The sequence below is a fragment of the Syngnathus leptorhynchus genome, chromosome 2 (genome assembly GCF_054491065.1).
Source record: "Syngnathus leptorhynchus isolate UIUO chromosome 2, UIUO_Slep, whole genome shotgun sequence".
NCBI classification, from domain to species: Eukaryota; Metazoa; Chordata; class Actinopteri; order Syngnathiformes; family Syngnathidae; genus Syngnathus; species Syngnathus leptorhynchus.
In genome coordinates, this window is record NC_141196.1 from 20,355,384 (window position 1) to 20,379,142 (window position 23,759).

Consider the following 23,759-nt stretch of genomic DNA (forward strand, 5'->3'; position numbering starts at 1 on the left):
ACCGACCCATTTTTTTATTTTTTATTATCCTGACTTGGAACCGGCAGGGTATTGGGGCACTTGCCAGGAGTAAAAGGCATACAAGGCAGGAGCAAGTTCCACTGGTGGTCCCAAAAACATAAATACATATGCATGTGAGTGTCAGATGCTCCAAGAAAATAAATGCTCTTTGTTGCGCCACATACACCTTTGTCAACACTGCTACATTGCAGTCTGCCCAGTCTTGCTGATGATTATTTGGTCTGACCTCTCACATTCCCTTCTGGCATGCTATTCGCTCAATGGCAAGCACTATATATAGTCATGCGTGAATGTCACCGACCTTTCAAATAATCCTTTTGTTTGAAATCACATACTTTGAAGGTTAATGTCAAATCAAATGTGTTTTAAAGCACAATTCACAACTTCTAAAACAGAGTGGTACATTTGAATGTCAATGAGCAGTGAAAGATGAATTTGAAAATGTTTGAATTTTTTTTTTTTTACTTTACATTTATGAAATAATTATACAGTGCAGTACGATATAATCATAGTAATATCAAACAACATGTACATTCTGAATGCATTTCTGACACAAAAAAACAAACCATTGAAGTGAGGGCGTGAGTGTGCCTGTGCGTGAGTGTGTAAAAATGTAGGCCTGTATTGAGACAGCAAAGGACTTTGCTAACGGTATTCCTCTGTCTCTCTGGAGACACTCGAAGAGCAGAGGGCAACTGCAGTCTGATGCGGGGCATCTGTTCCCACATTTGTTAGGCTTCACCCGGTGTATGTGATTTAAAGATGTTGGGCAGGGTAGAGGAAGTGGGACGACGTTGGGAAAAAAGTGTGTGTGGGCTTGCGTTGTGATTGGTGTGATAGGTGCGGTTGGTGGAGTGGAACGGCAAGGTGTTATTGCAATAGAGGGCAAGTGCGGAGTTGTCATTGGACTGTGTTAAAGCTGACCCAGGGCGTTGGCTCCATTCACCTCATTGACCGCAAGATGGGTACCAGGCGAGGCTGCAGGTGGTACTCAAGATACAACATCTCTTTCTGTGTACACCCGACTATTTTTTATCAACGCTCCACGTCTGTGTAGGTCTCTATTATATGTTTTGTCTGTTTTTGGGCCGTCCTCATGTCTTCCCGCATTCATATAGTCCTGCCTTTTATTCCACAATGTTCTCTAAATGCTTCAATTTACATACTGTAATCTCAGTGGGCACGTAACATACATAATGTATGCTGTAATAAGCCTGAAGTTGGCCTCTGATGCCCGGTTAAGATAGGAAGAGGAATGTGTTCATCAGACTCATTTATAGCAGTGGCTAGTAAAGAGCAGGACCCCATCACAGATGACCTTTTTCTCCTTCAGTGGAGACTCACTGATCCAATTTTAACATGGTAGCTGAGGGCAAGTGACGAAAATCTGCAGGAGATTTGAGGTAGAATATGGGTGTTGGTCCTCATGTTGAATGTGGTGTTGTTGATTTGATGGGGATTATTGACAAGAGGAGCATCATATGGAGATGGTGTTTCTAGAGTGCCAACACTGATACGGAAAGCTTATAGTGCTCTGATTTATGACTACTGTGAAGAATTGAGTGCTTCATAAAGATTTGCCGCCGCCTGAGATTGAGTAATCAGTGAAGTGATCTGACTTTGGTGGATTACATTTCCAACGAACTGTAACGTCAGTTTCAATGGCGTGACTTTGTCAGAGAATGCGCACAGAAGGAGTTATAGTCCAACTCTGGCCCTTTGTCAAGGTCATATGGATTAGAAATGATTGGGTTTCCAATACTCTACTAGCGAGCTCCTCCGCGTGATGAATCATCACTCCATTCCAAATCGACACCAATTAAGAAGGTTTTGTTTATTCTGCTCTGGGACACGCTGTGGCTGTTCGCTTGGAACAAACATGCTCACCCCTTTCTCTCTTCACAAGCGACACTTTGGTATTTACAGGGATTAGCACACTGTGCCTCTGTGGTTTTGTGCGTTTCCATCTGCATGCTTCCTTATGCACTGTGGGGCTAGTATTTGTTTCAGGCCCGATGATTTGCCTTGTATCCACACACTCGTGCACGTCAGTGTTTGCCCGTGTGCAATGTTGGCATGTGCGTGCCAACAGTCATGTCACTCACTGTTTACTCTGTAGTCCTGCTCTGTTTGTGCCGGTAGTTTCATGTCCAAAAGGCATGCTGTATGAAATGTGTGGTTGTGTAGCACAGTGCCAGACCACTGAATTCATTTGCATTCATTCCACTGCCTGTCTTTCCTCTGAACCCATTCTAATTACCATCTCTCTCACTCTCGCTCTCTCTCTCTTTCACCATCTCTCTCTTTCTCCATCTCTCCCTCTCTCTTTCTCGCTTCCTCTCTCTGTCTCTCTCCCGGGCGCTCTCTTATTGCTGGTGAGGCATCTGTCAGGATTCTCTTCTCTCTTTTTAGCTGGAAGAAATCTCTTCATATTAGTTTGTTTTCTGTCAAGTCCAGCTACTTTCTACAGTTTTAGTGTTGGGAGCCACAAAAAATATAGTTTGTGTATGTGAGTGAAAGCAATAATCCTTCATACTCTTTGTGTGTTTGTTGTGATTGCTTTGGGGTTGAGGGAGATGTAGCATGTCTTCATCAGAGAGCGGAGGGAAGGAAGGGAGACCATCGTGAAGTGTAGAAAATATGAACGTTAACTCATCACTGCAGTGGTCATGGCGATTCTTCACCTCTTGAGTCTCAACAATTTGCAATTTCAATTTGCATTTTTCTCTTGTTCTTGATGCAAATCATTGCAACTGAATCACACACCCCAAAGCTCGGCCATATGTCCCAATATACAAACTCATTCATGGCATAATTCACTCAGTACACTTTCACAACGCAAGTGGGATTAAAAAAAAAAATGTTTTGATTGGCACTGTCAGAGACAGAGAACATTTACATTGTGTCTGTCAAATGACCATCCAAAAAAATCCTACACGTGTCACTACTGGCTTGCTTCGGACGACTCTGACTGGCATGACGTCTATGACGGCTATTTGCACCATAGCATCAATGTGCATCGCCATTCCAGTCGAGAGGTTTAAATGTGCGATTATGTTTCTCTGAGGCATGTAAACGAGTTATTGACGAATATTGACTGCATGTAAATGTCGCCATTGTGTTTAAAAAACAAAATACTAACAATATTCAAGTTTTAAAAGGGTATTGACTACATGTAAATGAAGTCATTGTGTTTTTCTATGCGTGGTTTGTGTACAGCAATCTGTCATCTAAGTTTCTAATTGATTTAAAATGCTTGTTCATTATTACATGTTGTCAGGTTCTGTGTTTCAGCAAGCTTTCCGATAATATAACCATTTGGAAAATAGGACAAAAATTATGAAAATTATGAAGGTTCGGGGCCATCTCTAAAAATATCTTTTTTTTTTAACCCTCGCGACTTCAGCACTTTGGCTGTGATGCATCATTAGTAAATGAGGACCATCATCTTTAAGGATAACATTTTGTACAGCTCTTTTTTTATTAAATTGTACCTAATTGTGACATGCTGCTGCAAGCAAAGCAATTCATTCTGGGTGTATTCACAACACAGGAATTTACATGGCAACATTAATTAATTTTCTTTTTTTAAATTTAACCTTTATTTACCCAGGCAAACAATTAAGAACAACAACTGCGGCCTGACCCAAAGAACAATGGCACTTAGAGGGGGAATGGGGGATAGAGTGCTAAAAAAATAAATACATAAAACAAGGTTATACAAAATACACAATCAAAAATAAAGAACAACAACCAAGAACAATACAACTATACAATATAACAACAACATATCTAAACTAACAGCTGCAAGAGTTGGTTAAAACCTGTTGCAATTTTTGTTTGAAAACTGTAAATGAGTAGACAGTAAATTTAAAGGTATTTTGCATAGTATTCCAGTCATAAACTGCAGAGAAATGGAAGGAGTTTTGACCGAAAACTGTACATACTTTGAGTATGGTAAATTTAATAAGATTACTGTACCGTAGATTGCGGGAACAATGATGACGGTGCAGGAGGGAGGAGAGATAGGGAGGTGACATCCTGAGTATGGATTTGTAAATGAGGTGAAACCAATGGTGAAGTCGTCGGGTATGGAGTGATGTCCAATCAATTAATTTATACAAATCACAGTGGTGAGTGAAGTGCGGCAAAGTGGATAGCAGAGTGATGAAGAGGGTCCAATTTTTTGAGAGTAGAGTGGGATGCCATCCTATAGATGTTGTCTCCATAATCATAAATGGGCAGGATGGTCATTTTGACAAGAGTGTCTAGCTGTATGGGTGAAGTAGGCCTTATTGCGATAGAGGAAGATAAAACGAGATTTGACTTTTGACTGTAGGTGTTTTATGTGGGTAGTGAAGGAGAGGGACGAGTCCAACCATAAACCAAGATATTTGTAACAGCTTACAAACTCGAGTTCAGTGCCATCTACACAAAATATTTTAGTGGTATTGTTGGGAGCACGAAACCGGTTGAAAAGTATGCATTTGGTTTTCTTAGTGTTAAGAAGAAGATGGAGATTATGGAAATATTGTTCAACGGAGGTGAAGCTAAATTGTAATGAGGATGCTGCAGAATGGAGAGAAGGACCTTCAGAGTATAAGATAGTATCATCTGCATAAAGGTGGATCTTTGAACTGACGACATACTTGACTACATCATTAATGTAAATGAAGAACAATAATGGGCCTAGGATTGAGCCTTGAGGAACCCCTTTGGAGATGGTGAGAGGGTCAGAAAGAGAATTTCCAATTTAATTTGCTGGAGTTGATTATTTAAGTAGCTGGCAAATCAATCACATGCGTGTGATGACAGGCCAATAATAAAAAGCTGCTGTAGGAGGATGGAATGGATGACGGAGTCAAAGGCTTTAGTCAGGTCAATGAAGGCAGCAACACAAATCTGCTTGGAATCCAAGGAAGTAATCATATCGTCTAGGACCTTCAAAGTAGCTATCATGCATCCATAGCCAGGCCGAAAACCCAGACTGCAATTCGGACAGGATGTTATTTGAGGCCTAACAAAGACTGAGCTGTTTGTGGACCAGTTTCTCTAAGACCTCAGCCAAGCAGGGCAGGATGGAAATAGGTCTATAACAGTTGGGGTCAGAGCCAGAACCTCCTTTAAAGAGTGGAGTAATCAATGCAGATTTCCAGTCTGGAGGAAAGACAGACAACTCCAGGGGCAGCAATAATGGGAGCAGCAATTTTTTAAAATCTTGGGTCCAACTTGTCATAACCCGCCGACTTAGTAGTGCCCAGCTTAGAGAGTTCCTCAAAAAACCTCTGAGGTCAGGTTGGGTCTAAAGGAGAAGCTCACCAGGCTAGAACACATAGATGAATGTAAAATGACACCGGTGGCGGGTATGATTTGGAGGTTAATAGCTGAATCAACAAAATGTTGATTTAAAAGAGAGGCCATAAGAAATCTATTAGTAACAACAGTGTCAACATAAGTCATAGCACTGGGAAATAGGGAGGGTGTTAATTTATTTTCCATTTTCCATTTCTTCAATAATTTCAAGTGTGTTTGCTGTCTATTTACTGTAAATATGTAAGTGAATGCGTTGTGGAAGTAGAGGCACTTTATATTAATAAGAAATAGAAAAAAGTCATTTGGTTCCTTTAAAATATGGTATGGTAATTACATTTTGTTGATCATTAAAATAGTACATCAATATGAATGTGTTTCCGGAGAAGTAATTTGGAGAATGTGGGCCCCTGCAGTGAACCGTTTGAGTGATGCTAAGCTTCTCACTTTAGAACTCTGCCGCTCCACTCTAGAGGCTGCAACGCTTTCTCCAGGGAAAAGCTAGTTTCAGAATCACCTGAAGCCTAAACATGATTGTGGGGTTGTTTTTGAAGATGGGGTTACAAACAAGTAATTACACAAATGCATACACACACACACACACACACACACACACACACACACACACACACACACACACACACACACACACACACAAATGCAGCCATAGAATTTGATACAGAAAAGCCAGATGACGCATGACTGCTAATTATCATGCTCTGTATGAAAATCAATTGGGGGAGAGAGGAAGGAGCTCTGTGCCTTCAGTTTTTTCATTTGAATTTTCTGGTTTTAATTGGACTATATGATTGTGTCACTTTGGTAAATGGAGTTCCTGCCATTTGTGTCTGCAGAAATTAATCAATGGCTGTTTTTATTCTAATTGCTCCCTCTAAGCCATGTGTCATCAATACAATTATCAGTGTTTCTGCCAGCAATGTTATTACCAATGTTTTCATCTTCATTGTTGTTATTGTTATCACCGCCAGTGTTGTCGGTAAAGTCATCTTCCACAATTCCTTTTTCGCCATGATCATTAGCAATATTACTCCCCGTTATCTTGCAAACATTATTATTTTTATCGATATCATTATTGTCGCTGCCAGCTTCATCAGCAACAATGAAATGAGCCATGCTAGAAGTTACAATGTCTGATGAGCTAAAGCAGACGAATTATAACAGACAAAACAATGGGTCAGTGAAAATAAGATGATTTCTCAAGCTGGAAAGGGAAGACAAAAGACAGCAACATTAAATTTGAGTAGCTTGACCTTTTTGTGATGATACTTACGATACTAAGCCTAGTAGTGGAATAAAGTGTGTGGCTATTTCATGTGAGTTGATTAAGAAGCAAGATAGATTCAAATTGACATTTTTAAACTTTTGTTTTTTTTAGCATTGGGGGTGTGATGCTTTTACTTGGATTGTTCAACATACATGTTTGAATTCCTTTGATAGAGAGAAAGGTATAATATTCTCAAGTTCTGGCTCTATGGATTTTGACAAACTTTTCTGTAGTGTGAAACTAACTGCACAATTTTAATGAATACACAGTTTGAGTGCAGATTTAGGTACACCTACTCTGAAGCATGCATGCCTAAATACCTGCTGTTAGGACACCCACACCCAATAAATTCCCAGATGTCAAAATCCTTCATTTCATATATTTATGTCCCTTATAAAATCAAAAGCTGATAGTTGCTGGGACATATCTCATAAGCGACTTTACAGAGTCCTGCTTCTGGAGGGTAAGTCCCAGAGGAACCTCAGGGCTCAAGATGCTCCACACTGTCACGGATGTCTTCAGAAGCTGTAATGGTCCCTCCCCCGGCCTCTATCTCGTACCCACAGAGTTGACTTGATGTTTCTGAACTCCAGGCTAACTGAAGAAATGTTTTGTGCCCCCCTGGCCTACAGTGAGTGACTTAAACGGGTTACAACTGGAGCAGCACAGCTTGTGGTTGGTGTCTCTTTGTCTTGAAGCAACAAATTGCAAGACTGTGTTTTGAACACAATGGTTGAGATTGGATGTGATGAGTTAGATTTGTGCATGGGTCTTTGAGTGTGGGGATACAATGGTGCCTCAGCTAAACCTTCTAAACCATCATCTTGTGAATCGCACCTCCTGTGCCACCCTATTCCCTGATATTATTCTTTGCCTTCATGGCTAGCTTACTACTGTGTATTTCCTCAAAGAGGGAGCACATAACCCCAATTCTGAAAAACACCTTTCATTACACTTAAGAGTTAATTTTTAGACACTTCTATTTGTTTTCAAAACGTTAAATGGCCACATCCCAGTTTACCTCTCTGAGCTCCTCCACCCCTACGCACCCCTACGCACCTCCCTGGTGCCTCAGGTCTGCAGACCAGATTCTACTGCAGGGTGCTGAGAACAAAGCGGAGCCTCAGGTTGGATCAAGCCTTTTAAGTTGACGAATCTTCCCTCTGGAATGACCTCCCTTTAAAAGTTCGGCAAGCTCCTTCCAATGTCCATTTATAAAACTCGTTTGAAGATCCATTTTTATACTTAAGCTTTTGACTGACTTTGGACTGGTACTGTTCTGCTAATGTATCTTACCTTGTATTTCAATTTATTATTATTTTTTTACTCTTTGTGGTTGTCCTATTGCTTTATGTTTTGTTACAGCTGTAGCTTTTGTATTGTATTGTATTTTGTGGGGCGGCTCGGTGGTGCACTGGGCAGCACGTCCGCCTCACAGTAAGGAGGTTGCGGGTTCCATTCCACCTCCCTGTGTGGAGTTTGCATGTTCTCCCCGTGTCCGCGTGGGTTTTCTCTGGGCACTCCGGTTTCCTCCCACATCCCAAAAACATGCTTGGTTGGCCGATTGAAGACTCTAAATTGTCCCTAGGTATGAGTGTGAGTGCGGATGGTTGTTTGTCTCTGTGTGCCCTGCGATTGGCTGGCAACCGGTTCAGGGTGTCCCGCGCCGACTGCCCCGACGACGGCTGGGATAGGCTCCAGCCTGCCCGCAACCCTCGTGGGGACGAAGCGGTTCAGAAAATGGATGCATGGATGAATGTATTTTGTCTCATCATAAGGAACAATCTAAATTGTAATTCCTTCATTCAACACCAGGGTATCTCAGTTTTCCTGAACAGAATACATTTATTATGGGATTTTATTAAAACTGAGCAACATAAATTGGATGATTTGACTGTATTGTATTTTTGTCTCATCATAAGGAATAATCTAAATTGTAATTCCTTCATTCAACACCAGTGTATTTCGGTTTTCCTGAACAGAATACATTTATAATGGCATTTTATGAAAACTGAGCGACATGAATTAGATGATTTGACTGTTTTGGTTCAAATACGTTATTGGTGAGAAAGTCTACCTCATAGTTCTCAGATTCCTGATTAAAACTGTGGCTCCATCCTGTGTGCAGTTTGAAAATCCTCCCCATGCTTGTGCAGGTTTTCCCTAGATACTCTGGCTGTCCTCCATACTCCCATAATATGCATGTTATGTTCATCGAAGACTATATTGTCCATAGTTGTGTGAGGTGTAGTCTGCCTTTCGCCGGATGTCAACTGGGATAAGCTCCAGCCCGCCCTGCGACCCTGAACAGCATAAGCGGTGATGAAAATGGAAGGATGGTTGACGTAAAAGTTAGTGTGAATGCTTGTTTGTCAAGGTGGCTCATAGTTGGGTGGATTGCATTCCTTTATCCCTGTACCCTGCCTTTATCCCAAAGAGCTGGGATATGCTACATGTCATCTGTGACCCTAATGAGGAGAAATGGTATTAAGATATGGACATCACTTGACTATTCCCATTTACGTAGCCACGTTGGCAGTAAAGTAGCGCCAGTACGCCAATGGCTAACAGTGGAGCGTAGCAATAACACTTGTGTTTGGTCGGCAAGATCCCCTCCTCACCCCCTTTTTTTCCCTTAAATATAATAATAAAAAATCTGAGCCAGGATGAGGAAGCGCCAGTGGTGGTGCGTTCGCTCGTGGCCTTCTTCACGCTGGAGACATGTCTTTAATCGTCAATTAATCGTAAAGAACCATACAATCAAGTTACTCCTCTGTGATTAAACTAATGTAGTAATCGACTCACCTGATACAAAGTGATCACTTCACAGGCGCTAAGTGCCACTATGAGAAGAATCCCATTTTGACGACTCGTTCTTGGCCCTTTTTAATGGCCGTTCTCCTTTTCATTGGTCTGTGTTTTGCTTGTGAGTCGACTGCTCGTCACTTCTTTTGTCCCAGTTGTTGCTGTTGTTGTTGTCAACCATTTTCAAAGTGTGGCTTTGTATTTATTCAAAGAAGCTTTATTACATTTGGCATAGTGCATTGTCGAATGCATGCTATTTATATTATATTCATATGCAGTCTAGTCCAAAACTACTTGACTACATAATTGCATACAAATTTATTTTTATGAATGAAATGATCAGTGATGAAAAAGGAAATAACACAATAGCTTGAAGTAAGCTTACTTTTTTTACTACTTACAAATATGTCTGCAACAAACCAATAGTATATATTATAGGTGATATCAAACTGCAGGATTAAAAAGAAATGCCAAGCCCTAAAACATCTACAAATGAAGTCCCGTAGAAAGAAATCATATGGATGTGTTTATGTAGTTGATTGTCTTGTATGGATTTCACTAATTCACTTTAGAAATACAGAACATATGTTCCCTTCTGTGTAAAGAAGCAAAACATAGGAACAGGAAATTTTGTATCAGGGCTTTCAGGACTTCCAGTTACTGTTGAATAAAAGAGAATGAAAGCTCCTGATGCATAACTCTCATAATGTAGTAGTGCAGGCTGAAAGTGTTATGTTGCTTTCTTTTAAGTAGGCCCCATTTGGGAAGTTCATATGGTTGAGAAAAAAATGGAACTTTCATTTTCACCCGCAATCTTTTTACCTTTGATGAAACAGCACCTCTCGATTATAAAACAAATGAATTTCCTGTCATTTCAGCAGGTCCAAACAAATAGACTTCAGCTCATGATTAGCCTTTTCAATCCACTAATTTGATTAGGCGAAAACACAAGTTACCCGAGCATGAATAAGAAGGTCCACATACTACAACTTGGCATAAGGTTATAATTCATCACAAACCTGTTAGGCGTACTAAAAATACTAAATCGTGTGTGGGTGTTAAATGTGCATCACTGCAGATGGCCATGGGCAAGACTATGGAGGAGGGCTGTTTAGTGAAACTGTACTGCATGTGTCAGTGAAAGCATGGAATAAACACGTGAAATGAGTAATGGTTTGTCACAACTAATGAAAAGAGTGTTTCATTATATCAGTGTGCAAAGAATGAAGGCATAAATGCATCAAAACAAATCAGCCTTGATGAAAAGTCATGAAGCAGCGGTGGTCATTGAAAGATGTCGAAACTCATTGTTTGGTCCAACAGTATGATGACAGAAATCACAAAGAATTTGTAGACACATTGATGTGAAATGCACTAATATGTATAGGCGTAGTCAATGCCATCATAACTGTGTCTATCATTCTTGCTAAGCCATACAGGTGGCCTCATAACAATCAGTGTCACATAGAAATGTTTTAGACCGTTGACAGTCAGTGGGGGTGTGGTATGTGTTGGTATTTTTTACCCATGCAGTGAGAAATGGATAGTTTGCTCCACTGTGGTTGTGAAGAACGTCGGATATGTGGTTCCTGCAGGCGTAATGATTAGTCCTAACCGTAAACCACCAAATTCTCAGATGGCCCAAGGTTTGTCAAAGGAAACGTCATTAGTACGCTGAATTGCCCAGCATGACTCAGAACCATTTGACAAATTCCCAAACATGCTAAACAAGGCTTGGACTGGCAAATCAAGATGCACCTGTGCAGTGATATAGAATCCAATATCATGAAGATGTGTATTTCCAGGACAAATAAAACCTGATGTGAATAAGCAGTATGTTTATAAAGTTTAAACCTTTAAGAGTTATTTGTTTTAGTTGTTTTTGTCCCTTTAAAGTGCAACAACTTCCAGAGCCGCTGAAGTAACTGGAACTGGATGTAGAGCGCAAACCTCCGCAAATGTCGAACTGGTAACAATGAGTGACTTATTGTGCTTGTTTAGATATTTGATATAGTCTACTTCCTGGTTTGTAAAGGAGGATAAACAGCTGGGGGTATTAAGATTTTGTGGAACGAACATCTACATGGGGCCCAGTGACAAAGGAAAGCAAATTGTAGTCCTTGAGCCTTTATACATTTAGAAATTCTTTATCCAAAATAAAATAAAATGCATGTTCTGCATATTTTGATTATTTGATCTGTCCCAGTATTTAGTACTTGTTGCTTTGTCAAAAGAATCTTAATAAAACAGCAAACACATTGCATCCTTAGCCTTTTTTGTCAGGCTGTAATTTTAATTATGGACCTTGATTGGATGATTATTTTGCTTGTTGCATTCATTGTGGATACTTCAAAGGGCTCGTTTTTGCTTTTTTTTTTTAAATAAATTATGTAGTGGTAAAATTGTTGCTCTTGCAGTGTATAATTTTGCCTTCAATTGTGAATAGTCAAAAGCATATCAAGAATATATTTTTTATTCATCTGTTGTAAAATATATTCTGTTGCTCTTGAATCGCTCATAAATGTTCAAACCTTTCTTAAAGCTCGAGTATGTGCTCTACAAGTGAAATGTTTGAATTTAGTCTCACTCCATTCCTCCTTCCCTGTAACATCTAGCTCCCACCCTAGCTCACGAACACGCTTGCACGGTGGGACGTCGAGGTTGGCTGCTACATTGCTGGCATCATTTATTCAAGACAGAGCATAGCCAAAAGTGAAATGTTACTGGTTTGATGTGGTATTTTTTTGAACATCAAATCAATTTAAAGAAATGAGCTGCAAACAATTGACCCAACGTAATGATTGATGATAGTTCTCACGTACGTCTGTCAAGATTCATAAAATTGTTCTCTGGTGGCAATCACGTACTATTTGCACAGCACACTAGTACGAAAGGCAGAGCACTCGGATGTCAGCATGTTGGTCATTTTTGAGTCTGTTCGCTTAAACAATTTCAGCCGATTTGGGACAAATCTTTCATTAATTTTCAATGTTCTTGCACAGAGTTGGCGTTTGCGGATAAATGCTCAGTGTTTAATTTCCGTGCTCATGGAACCTTAAAACAACCATATGACAGGGGATGTCCCCCAAAACACTGAAAAGAGTCTTGGGGCAGTCGATGTGCTTTCATGAAGAAATACAAACACATGCAGTTGCTTTCACACATGACACACAAGCAAACGGGTACTATCTGAAGCATGGAAAAACAAACAAAACATTTAGTTATTAAATATCTGTCATTAGTGTGAAACGAAGCGTGAAAACAAGATGAGGCAACAGGAAGGAGGATGTGAAGGAATTATACCATAAAATGATGGATTGAAAGAGAGCTCCAGCTAGACCTCGAGGTTAGCAGTGTGAGCGGGTTACAGCTGGCTAGCTCATTTCGCAGAGCTACATATCTCATAATAAACATCATATGGGTAGTTTGGGCTGGCGGGTAAGGATTAAGTCAGAGCTATGCGGTCTTAAAAGACTCAGTGCTGCGGACAGCCCAGTATCTATTTATAGGGAGGCTGGGAATGTATCAAAGCAAGCATAAAAGGAGGCAATGGAATTTGATTTATATCAGTCAAAACACTTTCAGCTTACCTTATGTCACTTGCACTTTTTGGGACTTGTCGCTATTAAAACTTTGTTTACACCCGCCCTACCTCTTTTCTCCAGAATTACCCAGAAGTCCAGGTGGTCAATTCACATTTCGACCATTACCGCCACCTCCTCCACCGCCCCATTCCTGCACCTGCGCGCGCCCGGCACCCTACACCCAAGTCAGTCTTCAGAGGAAGACCATGCCGACGAGATGTCAGGCCAGCCAGGGCGCCCAGGGGGCAGAAACCAGTGCATGCACGGAGCAGGCACAGCTTCATGACAGCTGGGTGCTGAACAGCAACATTCCCTTAGAGACCAGGTAGGAAAATGCAACAAATTATTATCACTGTTTGATTTTGACCTGAAAAGGAAATGGAAAAACACAGCACACACGTGCTCAGATTGAGGATTTTCTTCCAAAACGCTTTCAGCCCAAATTTGTGGAATAATCTATTGCTATCCCACAAATGATTATCATTACATTAAAGTGTTTAAATAGGAATTGGCAAACCTTCCGAAATTCTGTGGAGAGCAATTAAGGACAAGATTAGAACTTTATTTGGATGTTTTAAATGTGCACAAAAAGCAGAGCTCCACACAAGCCTCACGGGTAATATTACACGTCTTTCCACACCCTCAAAGCCATCGTGAATCTCTCAGGTTTTTCTACTGGATTTTCTCACCGCACCTCTCAAAATCCACCTGGGAACCGTTATGAGTTAAGACGTCACAAAACAAAATCCGCCATCTAGCACAAATCCTCTTTTTGGGAACATATTGAAATTCCACCTTCAGTTGTGGCACCTGAAAAGATATAATACGCTCAGACACCAGCCACTGGAATTTCATCCCATCAAACGGAATTAAGTATTTCCCAGCTGCATAAGTAATAATTGATCAGAGAATTATTTCACAGATTCTCATTTGTGAGGCTGATTTTGAGAAGAAGTAGAAAGGTGCAAAAGAATATGTTTGCATGTTTAATGAGACCTCAATGTGGTGGCTGAATTCTGTTATTATGGTGATGAGATTGGCAGGCTGCCGTGCCAGAAGAAGTGGTTTTAATAACTTATGCATCAGACCATAATTAGATCTTATCTCATCTAAGGGAAAGGATACAAAAAAGAATCATGTGACAATTTAAATTAATCATCAGCCCCGGTGACAGTGTAATATGTTCTTCTGACATGTCAGTGTACTGATTTCAAGGAAGTGCACGATAAGGTAATACTCACAGGTCACAATAATAGTATTTCTGTAAGTATGTAATTCATATAATTTTTTTTTTGGGGGGGGGGTATTGCACTTTGCTGTGGTGAAAAATGGCTGCATCACACTGAGTAATTGAATTTAGAATTGGAATTTTGAATTAGTATGACATTTTGTAATCAATGATGTACCAATGGCAAATGTAAATGTTAGCCATCAGTGAGCCTATAGATTCAACATTCGTGTTGTGACTTCAATTCAAAATGGAATATAATAATATTGGCCCTTGGTGATACAGTGCAGGGACTAGTGAGTAGACTAATACTGTTTTTAGGCATAGAGAAAAGTTATTTTTGAGTAAATTTCTTGCTACTTTAATGATGCTTTCTTCTGTGACATACACAGGAGTTATGTTTTGCTTTTTCAAGACCATTGGTTAAATCTTGCTATCAAATAATTTTTGCAATTGCAATTTAAAAAAAACAAACCAAAAAAGCAAACAAAAAAGTCATTAAGTACCAAACTTGTCAAGAGAGCGAATGGTTTTTGAAATTTAAAGGGTTACCGTATTTTCCGCACCATAAGGTGCTTCGGGTTAAAAGGCGCAGACTCACTTCCGGGGGCTTTTCTGTACTTAATCCACACATACTAGGACGCACTGCATTACAGACCGCATGCATGCCATAACTAAAAAAATAAAAATAACAACTTCACAGAAGCAAGTTCAGGAGTTCAGTTGTACTACTATTTAGTCATTTACTGTATTGTACTCACATTGTTAATCAATATCAATGTGCAAATCCATCAAAGTCCTCATCTTTTGTATTAAAATTAAACAGTTGGACAAGTTTGCCAATAAACATGACAAGTTCCCTGTTGTCATTGTCTGGTCGTCACGTTATTTTTCTGCAATGATCCCAGCAGATGCCAAATGGACCACTTCGGCTGCCCAACAACCTGCTTGACCTAAATTAATGTAACAAAGGACCCCTTCGGCTGCCTAAAAACATGCCTTTAAAAAAAAAAGAAGAAAAAAACCTTTCCATACACTGCACTTTCGGTGTTAACATGATTAACAAATTATGGACCCCAAATTCCGCGTAAAATCGAGATGTTGGTGTACATTGACAGATACCCCTGCCTTTTGGCTTCCTTCTTATCACCAAAATATCCCATCTTTTGTACTGTATTTGCATGGGTCTACCTTGTGCACAGCCCTAGGGCCGTCGGCTTCAGCCTCCCGAAGAGCGAGGACTCTCATTTACTTCCAGACTCTGGGGAAATCTGCTTCCCAATATGAATTTCCAGCTCCCTAAGCATCCCCCATAGATGTCTGAAACGATCAAACACAGTGAACTGGGAAGATCAGGAAACATTTTAAAAGTAACTCACATGAAGATTTAAAGTCCACGTAGGTTTGCAAACACAACATCATCAGATGGAGCCTGTTTTTGAGGTAATTTTTTCTTGGAAAAAAACAAACAAGAGGGCAGATGTGGATCTCACTTTGCGATCGTCCCAGCAGCATTGAAATGTCCAGCTGCATCTGTCATCTTTTTGCGTATGCTTGTTTTCTGCAGGCTGTATGGTGCTGTATGTCCCCCAAGTTTATCTCCTTTTAGACTTGAACTAGCATTGACCTGTTGGTTGTCCAGCCTCTGTGTCCCCCATCTGACTCCCACCCTTCAGCTGATGCTGGATGGGTGGATGAGCAGAGGAAGGGAGGCCGACATTGAAGGATGGATGTCATCTGTCTTGTGTTAAACTGCCATGGGGCCACATGACTTAGACAAACCGACCATAAGAAACACAAAGACTGGAAGAAGATAAACAAGAGAACACTAATCCTTCAGAAAAATCTCGTGATACCAGATTTTAAAATTTAAATGGATTACGACTGCGCGAAAGCACTATAAAACGTAGCACCCTCTTAATTTAAATGTATGACATTTGTATGGCTGTCTAAATTTTATTTCATCACAGGCAATTAATGAAAAACACACCTTATTTCTCATCTAATTATTTCTCAAGAAATTCTATTTTATTATTATTTTTCCTGTAATTGTATTGACACAACCATTATTTCATGTCACAACTCCACTGTGAGCATCTTTTCCAAGCTTTGTGTCCATATTAATTCCAGAGTGACCTTATATAATTGTATATTACGAAATTCAATGGGGCTCCTCTTGCAAAACATTATAATTTGTCAATATGTGGTTGCAAATGAAGGGATAGTGTAGGTTCAATGCGATCATTCTGCTGTCTGGCTTGACATTAATGACCAGTCCTCTGCGGACCCTTTGGAGACCCACTAGCAGCCTGTGACCTCACACCTACTGCTCAAAGAGAACGAAGCCAGGCAAAGCTGTGCATTGCACACCGTCAACCAGAATTAATGTCAGTAGAGCACGGCGTAACCTGGGGCAATGGGGTAATATTGTCTAGCAAAAGAAAATGCACACATAGATAGATGGATGGATGGATGGATGGAAGGAAGGAAGGAAGGAAGGAAGGAAGGAAGGAAGGAAGGAAGGAAGGAAGGAAGGAAGGAAGGAAGGAAGGAAGGAAGGAAGGAAGGGGTTGGGTGGATGGATGGATGGATGGATGGATGGATGATAGATAGATAGATAGATAGATAGATAGATAGATAGATAGATAGATAGATAGATAGATAGATAGATAGATAGATAGATAGATAGATAGATAGATAGATAGATAGATAGATAGATAGATAGATAGATAGATAGATAGATAGATAGATAGATACTTTATTGATTCCCAGGGGAAGGTTCAGTTGCCAGCAGTATCCACACCCAAGAGTGGGCACACAAGAGGGGTTAAAAAACAGTATTTACCGTATTTTTCGGACAAAAAGTCGCTTTGGAGTATAAGTCGCATCAGCCACATAATGCACAATGAAGGGGGTAAAAACATATATGTCGCACCGGAGTATAAGTCGCATTTTGGGGGAAATGTATTTGACAAAATCCAATACCAGGAACAGACATGAACCAGCAACAACAGGCTAAACAATACGGTATGCTAACGTGACATAAACACAAACAAGGAGCTGAGAACGGGCCTGACGTAACATTAACAGTTATCCAAATAAGTATAAAATAAATAACACCTTTATCAAACCATTTGTGTCACTCCAAATCATTAAATCCATCCATCCATCCATCCATCCATCCATCCATCCATCCATCCATCCATCCATTCATCCATCCATTTTCATCCGATTATCCAGGGTTGGGTCGCGGGGGCAGTAGCTTTAGGAGGGACGCCCAGACTTCCCTCTCCCCAGCCACTTCATCCAGCTCATCCCGGGGGATCCAAGGCGTTCCCAGGCCAGCTGAGAGACATAGTCTCTCCAGCGCGTCCTGGGTCGTCAACTGGGTCTCCTACCAGTGGGACATGCCCGGAACACCTCCCAAGGGAGGCGTCCAAGACGCATCCTGATGCGATGCCCGAGCCACTTCATCTGGCTCCTTTCAACGTGGAGGAGCAGCGGCTCTGCTCCGAGTCTCTCCCGGGTGACCGAGCTTCTTACCTTATCTCTAAGGGAGTGCACTGATCCGCCTGTCGATCTCGCGCTCCATCCTGCCCTCACTCGCGAACAAGACCCCAAGATACTTGAACTCTTCAACTTGGGGCATTATTCCACAGCCATAGTGTGCCATCATGCGGTTTAAAGTGAAAATAACGTGAAATGATCAACTATACAGTGGAGCCTCGGTTTTCGAACGTCCCGGTTCTCGAACAATTCGGTATTCGAACAAAAAATGTTCGGATAAAATTCGGTTGTAGAACCTCATGAGATGAGCCGAGAGGACCCGCATGCCAACTGACCCCGTTCGTTATTACATTCTCGTTACTCTGAGGATTGCATCAACTCTAATCATGCCTCCAAATGAAGCAAGTGGGAGCAGTAAAGCTATCCTAAAACACAAAGACGCTCCTCAAGCAATGCGACAGTGAGCGCCCGGCCGGCACGCTGCGGTTGCGCGATCGGACTAAATTAAGCTCCCTGCGCACTAAGGTCCACTTAAATTTTGGAAAGTCCATTAGGACTTTAAAAATATTTTCTAAATTTTAGCGACGGCTCTGTCACAATAATGCGATCAGCGCGGTGTAGTTGCGCGGTCGGCGGCGCGCTACGGTGGCGCGTTCTGCGGTACGCTGCAGTTGCGTGATCGGACAAAATTAAGCTCCCTGCGCACTGAGGTCCACTTAAATTTTGGAAAGTACATCAGGACTATAAAAGTATTTTCTAAATTTCAGCGACGGCTCTGTCACAATAATGCAACCAGTGCAGTGCAGTTGAGCGGTTGCGTGTTCGGCGGTGTGCTGCAGTTGTGCGATTGGACAGAAATGCGCAAATGAAAACATGCTTAAAAAAGGCGCGTTTTTTTTTTTTCTTGGAACGGATTATTTTTTTTTCCATTATTTGTAATGGAAAAACATGATAAGGAATTAGAACGATTCACTTCTCGAACAGCCTTCTGGAACGGATTGTGTTAAAAAACCGAGGCACCACTGAACTAGAAAGTAATTTGTTAATGATAAAATCAAAATTTGTGAATAATTTCACATATAAATCGTTCCTGAGTATAAGTCAAACTATGAAAAAAAACCCGCAACTTATACTCCGAAAAATGCGGTACATACCTTGTAAAACATGTAAAATACAATTACATTTCACTGAAGATAAGACATTCCTCTTGAATAGCATCACTAACAGACTTAGTTCACGTTCAAATTTGAGTAAGAGAATGGTGCACTGCAAAGGCTGCTTATACTTCCTATTTGCCTCCCGAGGTCCACTTTTTTAAATTGGACATCATGTATTCATGTGTCCTGAGCTCACACCTTGCAGTCCTTCCCTCCATTATATAAACACAATACAGTTAGTAAAAATACTTATTGCTCTTAATTTTATCATGTTTATCTTCATCTGCCATTTAAAACTTTATTTCTGCATAACAAAAAGGGGGGGGGGGGTCTATTGAATGCAGTCCTCATCTTACACCTTGCAGTCCTTCCCTCCATTATGTAAACGCAATACCGTCCGTGAAAATATTTATTCCTTAATTTTATCATGTTTATCTTCATCTGCCATCTAAAACATTGTTTCTGCTTAGAAAAAAAGGGGGGTGGGTGTCTATCTAATGCATTCCTAAACTGAGTCCTCATGTTGAAGTCCCCAAAAGATTGGGTTAGTAATTGTAAGTAATTGTGATCTTTGTTGATGGGCTTTTTCATTCCTTATTTTTCAAACTTTCACATGACAATTACAAAGAGGGTCCTCAGTTCTTTCATTACCTGAATGTATTCGCATGTAACAAGTTAAAAAAAATCAAGTAAAAATAAAAGCACATTTATTTAAAAAAAAAAAAAAAAACACACAAGCATTGTTGTGCAGATTTAGGTGAATTCATTTTCTATCAGCTGTCTTATAAAATAAATGAAATACTCCCACATATCTGCCCTTGCTAGGTTCAAAACAGCATCAAGGCCGCCTTTTCTTATGTTCTATAGTCACATCCTTTTTCATCCTTTTCTTTTTCTACGGTTCACGTCTTCCATTTTCTCAGTTTATAATTTTCTAAGCCCGAATGCAAACAGCCTACAGACAACTACTCCATTCAGAAACATCAAATAATAATAATAATCATAAGAATCCATAATAATAATTATTAGTAGTAGTATTACTCTTATTATCATTAGCAACAAATAATAATAAAGCTTTTGGTTCAAAATTTGAATGCAGGTAATCGTAAGCTATTTCATATTGAGGCGACTCGTGTTTTTAAAGATTCAAGAGTTTTTATTCGCCATGTTTGAGCGTGCCAAACAAGGAATTTGACTTCGGTACATCACAGCCTCTGTTCAACATTTAGGTGACTAACAACACAAATAATCTCAAACATCCCCTGATGTTTCCGGTGGAACTGAATATGCAATATGACTGGAATCCCAATCCTGGGAGACTACATTTATTTCTTTACGTTAGTTTTTCAGATGAAATTTTGCTGCAGTATTAATGCTAATTTAAGAGATGTCTCTGATTAAAAGAGCACATACATACATATGGGCATAAAGATGTGCATTATAAATGATTCAAATATCTCATGATGAGGTCATGCGTGTCTGAATTTTTAGCTGTCTCTTCACTTGCACGTGTGCCCTTTAAATGAATATCAGTCAAGTCTTCTCCAGACTAAGAAAGCAGTCAAGGCTGATATGCATATTTAAACTTTGATACAAATACTTGCTACCTCAGAAAATTATGCATTAGTTTCATGTTACAATCTCATTGGTCTCAGAAGTGGCGTAAAATTTAAGGGATATAGATTGTGCAAACCAATAGCGACTCAGAAATAAGGTTGCAATGGTAAAACCGCTTTTTAACATGCAATGTAGCAAACCTTGGTAATGTTTTTTTTGTCTATATTGCTGTAGAGCAACATAAATGTTTTTTTTGTGTTTAATAATCATGGCGATATGAATTCTACATACTGCACTGTATTTACTAATTTTTGAGCACCAAATTTAGTAAAATGTACATCTTCATTCAGCTGTCTTAATTAGCTGCCTTGGACGATTTGATTAAAAAAAAAATGTCAGGGACAGTTGCTATTTAGGCAGTTAAGAACTTTACGCAACAACTTCATCTGTATCCAAGATGAAAACAACGACCAGAGGTCAATTAAAGATTTAAAGAATAGTAGTAGTTGAAGAGTCAATGAAAGCGTACTGCTTTATATTTTGTGTGGACACATAACGCTTGCCAGAGGTGTTACTGGTATGTCATCTTTGGGTGGTATTTGCAAAAAGAGCAAAAATGTTGCTTTTCCTAAATAGGGTATGTAAACAGGCCGTGATTTAGTTTTGAGAACAGGGGTGGGAGAGAATACAATTACAGCATCCAATTTTAGTAGGGGAGTCCGGGGTTGTTACTACATGCCTGTTTTTATAAATGAGCCACTGAGCTATGCTGAAAGATTTACCCACCTAGCTAAATAAAACTAATCCTGTTAGCCTTTGGTAAAATCATTTTATACCTGACAAGCCTACTTCTGTGACCAGCAACAAATCTACTCCAGGTAGCCTGAAGCTAGCTAATTATCAACGTAAAATCACCAAGTGAGCTGGTAACTTAAAAGAAACACGCAACCTTCGAAATGTAAAAACACAACGGTAAACTTTACAAGGCAACTTGTAAGAACCAGCGAAATGATAGATATTAAGGTATTAACGAATTTATTTAGATTGCTGAACGCAGATAGCTCCAAACAGGTTTAGATGTTTACTTGACCTCATCTGTACCGCATTATGTAAGTCTCGTGGTTTACTGATGTAAAGGAGCAGCACTAAGAATGCCCACACCTTCATAAGAGCCAATTAGTTAGCGGTGCATTTTTGATGCCCAATGACAGAAAGCTATGAACGCTAAAAAAATAAAATAAAAAAAGAAATAACAGTGATTTTTGTTAGAGTTTTTATTGGATGAGCAGATGATTCTTCTGGGTGGGCACGTCTTATATTTGGGTGGGCAATGCCCACCCCAGCCCACCCGTAGACACCCAACCGACACTTGCCTTGGAACGTGTCATCTAAGCAAAGCGGTTTCATCTACAGTAAATGTATTTTTAACATTCAACTATTTGAAATAAATGTGATTTATATCTCCATTTTAGACACTTCCTGTTCAAGCAAGGCTCAGGCTCATCAGCCCTGCTTTCAGGTGCAGGGCAGGGTTACCCCTTGACCTCTGGGACAGTGTACTCGCCTCCGCCCAGGCCCCTTCCCCGCAGCAGTGTGACCAGACCACTGTTTACTTTCAACAAGCCTCATCGCTGCTGCAACTGGAAGTGCACAGCGTTATCTGCATCACTTCTTACGCTTACCTTGGCTCTGCTGCTTACATACGTCATTGGTGAGTTACTTTTCTGCATGACATTCCTATATACGTCCTTTTTTTTTACATTATCTCTATCAAAAGATGCTATGCGTCTGTTGAAAACTTTCATTGAAATTCTGAGCAGAAATAGTATTTGGACCAATTATTGTTCCTTTTTATTTTGAGCTCACTCTTGAATAAAATTCCCCTATTTTTTTTAACTTATTTGATTAAAAAAAAGGACCTTTTGATGATTGATGATGAGGATGAGAATGATGATTAATGATTGATGGAGGATGATCAGGATGATGGATGGCAATAGTGGTTTTGGTAGGGGTGGGGTTTGTCAACAAAATTATTATTGCAGAAACAATTCAAGACCATAATTACAGTGCATGTATTATTGAATAATGTTTTTACTGGCTGTAAGGATGAGAGGAAATGGGTTCTCTTGTTGTTGTTGTGTGTTTTATTTTATTTCTGCCAATAATTTCAAAGCAAATTACCAAAGAAGCAATTTCCATGAAATATAATCTATTAAAACTACTAAAAGGCAAATATACAACCAGAATGGTGTAGTAATAAGCTGTGCAAAATAGATTTAACCACAGAAAGTAATGCATTCCAAATCTGTGGGAAATTCTGAATTGCATCTGAGTCACTGGACCAAAACACACAAAACTGGCAATTATTATTTGATGAATAGATACACAAATTCAGTAAATTGTGACTCGCGTAGCTCTCTCTCTCTCTCTTTCTCTCTCCATCTCTCACTCCCTCTCTCTGTCCATTTTTCTCTGTTTTTCTCTCTTCTTTCTCTCTTTCCTTCCCTCTCTCTCTGTGTCGCAGACTCTCATCGATCCCATTTTAGCCTTTGACCCTATGATTTTAAGATTTTTTTTAAATATTCCACTTTCAATCAAACACACCTGGTGGTGCCCCCCACTGGAGCCGTCATTTTACTATGCTGGAGGCAGTTGTGTGTCCCACTGACCCTAGGAGCTAAAATGTCTGGTGGTTTATTCTTCTGGCAGGGTCACCCATTGTGAACACATCCTATTTAAGGGGATGGCTCAAAAGATTCCTTTGATGAGGAAAAAATATTGGAAGATGTTTTTTGCCCGAACACCGGTCACCGGTCTGAAGCAGGGCCTGAAGGTGGGGCTCCAAGGCAAGCTGTTAGACAGTCCTGCAGCCATAGGGCCTGGCCAAACTCTACCTGAAATGACAATGTGGGTGCCCCTTCTCATGGGCTCACCACCTGTGAGAGGGGCTGTAGGGTTTGGCTACAATGTGAGCCCATGACAGCGACGTCGGCGGTCTAATCCAAGCCGACAGAAGATGGCTCTAGGGAAGTGAAATGCCACTACTCTGGTAGGCAAAGCCCGAGCTGTGTGCGAGGTGGAGACATTCTGACAAGACATAGTCTGGAACCAGTCATCTTGAGACAGAGTAGAAACTCTTGGACTCTGGTGTTGCCCATTGGAGCTAACACACCTAGACCCTCTCTTCTGCTGAATCCAAGACATATAATCGCAGGTTTGTTGAAGTGGATCATTGAACTGCGGCTTAGGGTGTCCTGATGCAAATTGCGCAAAAGGACACGTTTATGTTTCAACATTGTGTTCTT

At 40.3% G+C, this 23,759-nt stretch overlaps 1 protein-coding gene across 1 annotated transcript in view; it reads left to right on the forward strand.

Moving 5' to 3' along the window:
• Positions 1 to 23,759, forward strand: part of tenm1 (teneurin transmembrane protein 1) — a 175,665-nt gene that overhangs the window by 31,917 nt on the left and 119,989 nt on the right. Inside the window, exons 3-4 of the mRNA XM_085905448.1 lie at positions 13,087 to 13,330; positions 21,927 to 22,165. Of these exons, the coding sequence (XP_085761574.1) occupies positions 13,087 to 13,330; positions 21,927 to 22,165 (483 nt within the window). The remainder of the gene's footprint in view (positions 1 to 13,086; positions 13,331 to 21,926; positions 22,166 to 23,759) is intronic.